This window comes from Castor canadensis, chromosome 16 (assembly GCF_047511655.1).
Source record: "Castor canadensis chromosome 16, mCasCan1.hap1v2, whole genome shotgun sequence".
NCBI classification, from domain to species: domain Eukaryota; kingdom Metazoa; phylum Chordata; class Mammalia; order Rodentia; family Castoridae; genus Castor; species Castor canadensis.
Genome location: NC_133401.1, coordinates 66,369,078 through 66,379,301, shown reverse-complemented (window position 1 = coordinate 66,379,301; position 10,224 = coordinate 66,369,078). Strand labels below are relative to the sequence as shown.

Sequence of the window (10,224 nt, the reverse complement as noted above, 5' to 3'; positions counted from 1 at the left end):
ATTCCAACATGCATCATCTTGGGGTTGGTGTCTGTTTTTCCTAGCCAATTGTTGAAATTTTCCTGACATATGTTTTATGTAACTCTGCATTTCATCCTGGATATTTTGAAAATTATGAGAATTTGAATTTTAATTCTGGAAAATGTCGATTTTTTTTTTCCAAACAAGCAATTTACCTGATTAGTTTGGGTAACTTTTATATTCATCACTTTATCCAATCACTTTTTGCCACGACTTTTATTAAAATTTAAACATACAGCTCCAATCCACATCCTGGGGGCTGTGGTTGTAATGTCTGCTATCTGGGTCTATCTCACATGGCCAGTGTCAGACCTGAGCAATGGGTCAGTGCTGGTAGGTTCCCTCTATACAAGTACGGATCACAGCTGAGTCCAGGATTACAAGGACTTTGAGAGGTCACTTTCTCAAGCTTCCTTTTCTCTGTCACCACCTGATACCTCCCTCTGTCATGAGCCTGTTCATCTTCTTGACCTTCTAGTTAGGAGTTCAAGGTGTGAGGTCCTCCCACACCTTGGGGTTGCACCCTGTGGATGCAACCACCTCCAGGACCAAGTAGCAGGAAGGTGGTGAAGAAGTAAAGCAGTGGGGACTCCCAGTTGCCTATAGTTCCTCTGACCATAGATGAGGTCCCCTCTCAAAGGGGACCTTACTACAGGGGATTTTATCAGTGGGTCTTACTTCAAATTCAGATTTCCTTCCCAAATTGACCTGCTGTCACTACTTCTCAGGGTCCCCAGAGAGCTGCTCCATGCACTAGTTTATATCCAGTGGGAGACAAGGTGGAGCGTGCTGACTCCACTTACAGTGGACTCAGTACCACCCCAAGGTTACCTATTTCCACTGATTACATGTTCCTGGAGAATACACTCTCAAACTAGAACTCAGTGAGAATCTGCTGGGAAAACTGTGACTGGAACTTTCATATTCATCACTTTATCCGATCACTCTTTGCCATGATTTTTATTAAAATTTAAACATAGAAAAGCTTAAAGTGTAACCAACGGACATCTTTGTACACCACAAAGATTCAATAACAATTAATTAATGTTTTACATATTTGGAAATATCCTACAGAAATCGTGACTTTTCAAACTTAAAAGCTTCGGCATGCATCTCCTAATGAGAACATTATCCTGTATAACCTCAAAACACTGTTACTTCTAAGAAAATCAAACATACCACATCGTCTAATACCCATTCTACCTTCGTGTTTCCCCAACTATCCCCCAAATGTCTTTTCAAGTTGTTTTATTTTTTCTCAGTCAGAACCCAATAAAGGACTATCCTTTGCATTCGGTTGTCTCTTGAGGATCTTAGAAAAGTCCACTTTTTTGTCTTCATATGTTGGCTTTTTGAAGTCTTGGTCAGTTAGTTGTCTTGTATGATGTTCCAAACTCAGCATTTGTCTGTTACTGTGTAATTATACTTGTTGCTCTTGTCCTTATAAACAGGAAGGTAAGTCTCGAGAAAAGATTTACATAGATCTTCATGGGACATTCTGGTAACCTATCAAAAATGATTTAGCATGCTTTGTATTGCATCTCTTCAGAAGCCACACGATGTCAGCTTTTCACACAAGCAATGAAACTGTTTGTTAGCCAGATCTCATTATAAAAGCAAAGCTTTCTGTTGTAATTGGGATCTGTGATTTTTTATTTTTAAAGTCAGGATCTTGCTATGTAGTCTAGGTTGGCCTGGAACTTGTTATGTAGCCCAGGCAGACCTTAAACTTGTGATCCTCCTGCTTCTACCTCCCAAGTGATGGGATTATAGGCATGTACCACACTGCCCAACTGGGTATCTGTGATCTTTTTACATCACGTAAACCATATTCCTCAATTTCTGTCACCTAGTGGGTTTTACCATCCATTGCTTTTTGCCAGATTTAATTACATTAATGGTAGTAAAATGGTGATTTTTCTAAATCTAAATCTAATCTTCATAGATTTGAAAGGTGGCTTTTCTTCAAATGATTTATAAAGAGTTTATTTTGTCTATTGTCATCATTTTGAGCTTTCTTCTTCTTAGTGTACTTCACCCAATTCCAGTGATTAATCCTTCTGATACTTAAATTGTCTTAAATTACCCAGTGGGAAGACTTTAAAGTTGGTTCCGTGTCCTTCTGATATTACTCCAATAATTCTTGAATGCTATCTCATTTTTTTAATAAAAAGATAGTACAGGTATACCTTATATTTCCCTTGCTCCAAATACGAAATCAGCCATTTCTCCAAGGAGCCCTGGTTCCTCTCAGTGGGGAATGCATTCAGAAACCAAAATTCGGGTATAAGCATGCTGTCACTGGGTACAATAGCTAAGTACTGAGGTCTGTTTAAAAGACTATTTTCTTATAAATATACCTAAATACATAAGATAAGCCTTCCTGATGAGATAACCAAGTCAATTCAGAGGTACAGTATGCTGAATGTCTGAGTTTGTTTTAATTTTTAAACCTCTCAGACAGAAGGGTCTAGCAAATAGTTTTTTAAATGATACCAACTGTCAAAGTCAAATACAGACCTGAAGCAAATAAGCATGGAGGGGGGCAATGTTAAAGTGATAACTAGGCTGTTTAATAGTAAAATATTCATATATAACTGTACACATAAGAATTCCTAAAAGATGTGTAATAAAAGAGCATCCTTGTATGGGAAGCACCCCAAACAGCACCACCATCTGAACCTCTGCTGGTTTAAAGGATTTAAGTACAACTTTTATAAAGGCAGGTACAATCAGAGACTCATAAGAAAAAAGAGTATGATTTTAAGACAATTATTAAGATTAAAGTGAGGGGGAACCCTCCAAGGTAAAAATGCCTAACCAGGTTATAAAACAAATAGTGTTCTTGGAACTTGAGGATGGAAATGAACCAGTTGCCGACCTCGATTCTAGACCTAGAATCTTCTTCCTGAATTTAAATCCACTGGTAAAATGAAGGGCTATAATTAAAATTGCTACTGACTGTAATGAGTTACAGGTGTATAGTCAAAAGCTCTGCCAAACATCTACCTTCTGCAAAGAAAGCAGAGTATTTGCATGGCAGTCTTTGCACCTGCTTCAGCTTACCCCACCTTCTACAGTACTATAAGACAACGCTATTCAGCTACACAGAACCGTTTCATCGTAAGAAATGATATTGGACAGCAAAAGGAAAAGTCTCCCTTTGGTCAAAATTTTAGATTTTAAAAACTAAATGCTAACTTAGTAAAACTATTTGTTAATCATCAAAGTCTTGAAAAAAATACTCCAAACTCTGTGCATATGTAAGCACACACATATGCACACACAAATATGCATGTATACGTGCATATGTGTATACAGTTCTGTGCCATGTAACAATGTTTTGGTCAGTCATGGACCACATATGTGACAGAGCTCTCATAGATTATGATGGAACTGAAAAATCCTGTTGCCTAGTGACATCACAGCTATTGTGACATTGTAGCCACCATAACATCTTAGCACAACACATCCATTTGTGGTGCTGCCAGCCAGATAAAAGTGTAGCACATACAGTTATGCACAGTACATAATACATGATAATGAACAGCTATGTTGCTAATTTATGTATTTACTATAATTTTTATCATTTAAAACTCATAGTACATACCTTCTACGAACAAAAAAATTTACTACAAAACAGTACGCTGTGTTGCGCCAGCAGTAGGCACATCCAATTTGTGTTTACTGTGTCCCTTGATCACATCAGGTGGTCACCTAGGGCTGTGCAAGGCCACTGTGATGTTCTTAAAACGATGAAACTGCCTGACGACACCTTTTTCAAAACGTATCCTCACGGTTAAGTTACACGTGACTGTATATACATAAAAGTTATATAACTAAAACTTGTAGGGCAACTCAGGAAAAGCTTCATTGTGTCCCTGTCAAGGGTTAAATTCCTGTCTATCTTTAGCTTCTCTTTGTGAAAGGAGAGCTTCCTATGTCAGCCGTCACTTTAGTATTCCCATTTAACTCAGTGATTATCTTTAAAAGAAAATTAACATATTGAAGCTTATTCTTAGAGCTGATAGTCTAATGAGAGAAAGAAAACTTACATTCAACTATTATTCATGCTTTTCTTTAAAAAAAGTAAAACCTTTTACACTTTTTCTATGAATTTAAAAATGAAAGGCTTTTGGAAATCTTAGAATGTAATGGTCCTTATAAAGTTGACAAGTCAGGGTTGTTTATATTTTCACAGATCAGTCACCCATGCTCAGTGGCTTTTTGCTGCAGGAGAAGTAAAGACTAAATGTATTGGGAGTGTACGCCCTCTACTGTTCTCATTATCGTTCAATGAGAAGTCTTGAACGATTAGAGAGGTGAATCAAAAGTCACAGGCTTCTCTCCTCTCAGAAATCTATGATACGGAGTAAGGGGAGGGCTGTAGAGAAAAGGTGCCCCATATTGCTTCCACTTATAGAGTCTTTCTTTAGTGTGCACTTTCTTGTGTCTACAAAGGTTTGACCTGTAGCTGTAGGCTTTCCCACATTCCATACACTTGTAGAGTTTCTCTCCAGTGTGGATCCGCTCGTGTTCCGTTAGGAATGAGTACTGGCTGAACGCCTTTCCACACTGACTACACCGGTAGGGCTTCTCTCCAGTGTGGATTCTCTGATGCCTATACAGGTTAGATTTGCAACCAAAGGCCTTCCCACATTCTTCACAGGTATAGAGTTTCTCCCCGGTGTGAATTTTCCGGTGTTCATTAAAGGATGAATACTGGTTGAAGGTCTTCCCACACTCAGCACATTGGTGGGGTTTCTGTCCAGTGTGAATTCGCTGGTGCTCGATCAGGGTGGAGATGCGAGTGAAAGTTCTCCCACATTCCAAGCACTGACACAGCTGTTCTCCTGTATGGAGCCTCTGATGCTCAGCCAGTGATGGAAACTGGCTGTAGCCCTTTCCACACTCACCACATTTATAGGGCTTCTCGCCCGTGTGGATTCTTTGATGCCTGTGGAGCTTTGCTCTGCAGTTGAAGGCTTTCTCACACTCGCTGCATTTATAGAGCTTTTCTCCAGTGTGGATTCTCTGGTGCACAGTGAGGGTTGAGCACTGGCTAAAGGCTTTCCCACACTCCCGGCAGCGGTAGGGCTTCTCACCCGTGTGCACTCGCAGGTGTTTGATGAGGGTGGAGCTGCTGCTGAAGGCTTTCTCACACTCACTGCATTTGTAGGGCTTCTCTCCAGTGTGGATTCTCTGATGGGCGAGGAGGGATGACCTATGGCTGAAGGCTTTCCCACACTCACCACACTTGTAGGGTTTCTCCCCAGTATGAATCCTCTGGTGTTCGAGAAGATGAAGACTCTGGCTGAAACTCTTCCCACATTCATTACAGACATGAGGTTTTGCTCCTGAGTAAATCTGGAAGCATCTCATTAGATTAAAATTCTGTGTAAAATCTTTCCCCAAAGTATAATACATGTTGGGTATCCTTTCTACGGGAACACTGTGCTGTGAAACAAACATGGTATTTATGAGTGAGGCTTTCCCCAGTGCATCATTTGTGGGGCTCCCATCTCTGCTCACAGTCTGCTCGGGTGAGGCTGCCATTTTCCCAAGGGGCTTCTGTTCTTGCTTCTGTACTATCCTGCTCTCAGTTTTCACAGCTTTTCCAAAGTTGATGTCATAGTGACCATACTTAGTAGATTCTTTCTTTATTATCTCAGGAGACATTTCTTTGGCAAAAATGTCCTGTCTAGGAGGCAATGCATGTATCTCAGACCAACTGTTGAAATCTGAAATGAATCAGAAAAATTAATGCTTCCTCTGGTAAAAGAGAGAAATGGATGCATCAAAAGGACAATAAAATTGGTGACAGCACCTACAAAAGAGGTTTTGATACCATGTGATCTCAAATGGGGACTTGAATCTGGGGGATAATGGAAAGAGAGGGAAGCAAGTTAAGGAGGGTGTGGAGAACATGCTGGATAAATTAACACTGAATATAAAGTGACTGCAGCCTGGGAGACAGGACAGGCTGAGGAGACAGTTTGAGGATGCAGAACAATGTCAGGTGATAAGCTGGAGCTGAATAACATGGAATTCTTCAGTTTCTCATCACTTCCCACTCTGCATACGCTTAGCAATAAGCAGGTAGTTTCCCTTCACTTCCTCCTTCCTTCCTATTCTGTGTTCTTTCTGAAACCTCATATTCAATAATTTAAAAATATTTGGATTGTTTTTCTTAAAATTGTGGTATCATATATGATTGTAATTTCATACTATACATACTCTGTGAAAGGGGAAACAGTCAGGTTAAAAGAGGTTATTTGGATTTAAAATACTACAACATGGGCTGGGGGTGTGGCTTGAGTGGTAGCATGCCTGCCTAGCAAGCATAAGGCCCTGAGTTCGAATCACATCCTCTAAAGTAAAAATTACATGACTGACAATATTTGATCTATTTTGGAGATGCTGATTATAAAGAAGAAAAGTATGGGGTAAATCAGACATTGCAACAATCTAACCCCTGTGACTGGAGGAGTAATAATTGTTCATACTACTCTTCCATCACGTTCCCCTTTCTATGTGATCATAAAGAAAAATTACATACTTGTTTCTTCTAATAAGCTGCAACCAGAACACTGCACTCTCTTCATGGGGATCTTTTGAGAATAAGGAAAATCTGTGAGCTGTATGATATCAATGTGTCCCGAGATCTGCCATGTGCCCAGCCCGAGCTCAGCTCCCACCATAGGTGAAAAGCTGGAGCTTGAGCTGATTCTACAGTGTTCTGGGTTATACCTGGGCTTTCCTCCCTCAATCCTCAATCTAAAACAGATTAGTATTGCATCATGAAATTAAATAATTGTACATAAATAAACCCTCCAGTTTAAATAAAACACAACTGGCCCTGAGCATCTCAACAGGACCTAGTATTTCCAGGCTGTAGCCTCTTTATGACTTGACATCTCTGGCTGCCTGTGTGCCCATTCCCCAGGCGCTTACTCACCCAGACAGTCTGGAGGGTATCCTCTTCTCGCCATGCAGGGATCTTCTCCTTGCTGCAACTGGCAAATCAGCTCAGGTGTTGAAACTGAAATCCCTGCTCACGAGGAAGGAGAGTCTGAACGAATGACATGAAGGAGCAGTCCTAGCCAGAGCTCACACCCACACACCTGCACCTTGCAGCAGAGAAGCTAGCCCTGGGAGGTGGGGCAGGGAGCTTCCAGGCAGTGGAACAAGAAGCAGGGCTTAATTCAAAATATAAGGCCCTGGCAAGGAATGCCTTTAAAACAGGGTGTTCCTACATTTTTTTCTACATCTCCATGTCCTGCAGGTTTTTCAGAATCTACCCTGGGTTCTAGTCATTGGCCTCCTGCATGGAGGAAACTGATTGGGAGTGGGGTGTGAGGAAGTAGGGAAGGAGAAAAGAAAAGCCTAGAGGACATGGCAGTGAAAACATACTTCCATTTCTCGAGATTCAACTTCTCCCAGCCGCTTGATAGGGCAGACAACTGTAGGCTCTGGACCCCAAAGAGGGAGCTCTGAGATGCTCACGAGAGGAAAGACCCTTACCCAGTAAAACCAGGTTGCTGTAGTTCTCTATCATCACCTCCCGGTACAGGCTTCTCTGGGCAGAGTCCAGATGCGACCACTCGTCCTTGCTGAAGAGCACAGCCACATCCCAGAATGTCACAGACTCCTGTAAGAACAAACCCGCTGCTCACCAGGCCCACCTTCTTCAGTGGAAGACTCGGCAAGAAGGTGACGCTGGTTGCACAGCAAGTGATTTTGAAAACATCTCAGAATTCTAAATATTTTAAGTCAGTAATTTGTGTTAATTTTTTTTAAACACCTGTTAACTAATTAAACAAGTATTTATTGAGGACCCACTGGGATCAAAGACATATGCCACATACTGTGGAGGGAAAAGGAAAAGAGGCAAAGTCCCTGCTAACGGGATTAAAATTCCACCCTGGGATCTTTCAGTGACTAAGCATGTCCTCCTCCACTCAAAATCCAAACTAAATGAAAGGCCCAGGCAACCAGAAGAAATAATAATAAAACCAGTAGAAAAAAACCATAAGAAAAAATAATAAAAATCAGAATACACTTAGAGAAATGGTGGCAAGTCAAGAAAAATATCTACAGCAAAACAGAAACATAAAAGGATTTCTGAGACACAAAATAATAAAATACTATTAGTGTTTCTTGACCATGTTAAGAACTACAATAGGAACTGTGTATACACTGTCTCCATAAGCCCTATCAAAATGCTATGGGGAAGATCCTATAGTAGAAAAAACAGGTCTAGAAAGATGAAGTACAAAGTGGTGGGCAGACACACCTCTCTGTCATGTGGGTTTCCACTGACTATGAAAAAAAACAAAAATGATTTGCAAGACCACACAGGAGCAAGACAGAACCATGGAGAACATAATTTATTCCAAGAGAACCTCAGCCCCCAAATGTGAGAAAGCATGGGAGAGAAATGCTCGTATGAAGGAACTGAAGGAGTAAAAGCTGGTACACAGCTTTTGGTGGGTATTTTGCTAAGAATCTATCACAAGGTAAAAGGTACATCACTTTGACCTTGGCTGCTACTTCTAGGACTCTGTCATAAGAATAATCACACAAGTGAGCAGGGACATTTGCTCAAGCATATTTACTGCAACATTATTTAAATGTTACATGTATAACAAAGGAGACTTGGAAGATCTGTTTTACAATAAGGATCTTGAGAACCCTGACCTGTTGCACTCACAATGGTCCTCATGAGGACACAGGAAGAGTCAGACATAAGCAGAGACTTTGAAGATGGATGGAAAGGCCACAAGCCAAGCACTGCAGGTAACCACTAGAGGATGAAAAGGTCAAAAAACTATGATTCTCCCCTTAGAGTCACAGAAGGAAACAGCCCTGCTGACGGCCTCACCATAAGCCATGAAGGGGATATCAACTTCCACAATTGTAAAAAATAAATTTACATTGCTCTAAGCCACTGGATTTATGGTAAATTGTTTCAGCAGCAATAGAAAACCAATACAGTGGTGAAAGACTGAAGATAAGGGAAAGGATAAGCAAATTACATCTCATTTATTCCATGAAATGCTATACACCCATAAAGTAGAATGAAGTAAATTTATATTCTGGTACTCACAAAACATCCAAGTGAACACAAGCCGTCCCTTGATTATTCTTCGATACTTGCGGAGGCGGCAGAAAAGCAATCTTTCACTTACTTCTTTATACCCTTCATGTGTGTGTGCGCGTGTGCGCGCGTGTGTGGGTGAGTGTGCATGTGTGTGTGTTCCTTTCTTTTGAATCCTTTTATTTTTTTCGCAGTGTTGGGGATGGAACCCAGGGCCTACAAATATTAAGCGTGCATACTACCACTGAGCTACACCCTCAGCCCTTGAATTTTTTTTCCGATTCCATCTTAATTTATATATTAACTTTTCAGTTATACCTCTTTGCATTTTTAGTGATTGCTCTGAAGATTGCAACATACGTTCTTTGTTATTCTTTGTCTATTTAGAGCAAATATATTATTTCACATAGAATACAAGAACCTTGCAAGCATACAGGACACCAGCACCAACTCTGGTTGCTATATTTTCCCAGTTCAGGGAGGTGAAAGGACTCACCACACTTCACCATGCATACTCTGGTAAGGTTTTTACTTAAAGGCAAAGGGTAGAATGCAGCAAGAGAAGGAGGGTGCAAAGGATCCTGGAAGTCCAAGAGACATTTCACTGTACCTCCTTTATTGGCACACAGGCTTTATTTCATTGTCTCTGTATCTGTATGCAGAATCTTTCAAAGGAGGAACTCTCTACAATCAAGCAAGACTTGTGAAATCATCACCCCTTATCTTGTTTTGACCAAACATTAAAAAAACAAAAAACAGACATCCAAGTACCCCCAGAGATAGAGAAGACAGGGCTTTTCCAAATGTAGAAACAGCTTTTCCAGCCCAGATGCAAATGGATTTTATCTCCACCATTGTCATAGACATGGTGTTCACCTACATTACAAGCCCACAATACAATATTATAATTTTGCTTTAAATAATTACATGTATCTTTAAAAAGTGGACAGAAAACAGTATTTTATATTCATCAAGTACCTTCCATTTCTAATCAGAGTCCCCATCTGGCACAGTTTTCTTTTAGCTTCAAAAACATCCTTTATTATATCTTGTCATGCTGGCCTGCTGATTATAAATTAGCTGAATTTTCTTTTGTCTGAGAA

At 40.4% G+C, this 10,224-nt stretch overlaps 1 protein-coding gene across 1 annotated transcript in view; it reads right to left on the bottom strand.

Moving 5' to 3' along the window:
• Positions 1-962: 962 nt before the first annotated feature.
• The window catches only part of Znf879 (zinc finger protein 879), a 41,034-nt gene continuing 31,772 nt past the window's right edge, over positions 963-10,224 (bottom strand). The window contains 2 exon segments of the mRNA XM_074057441.1: positions 963-4,536; positions 4,539-5,361. Coding sequence (XP_073913542.1) covers positions 4,475-4,536; positions 4,539-5,361 — 885 coding nt within the window. The 3' untranslated portion in view covers positions 963-4,474.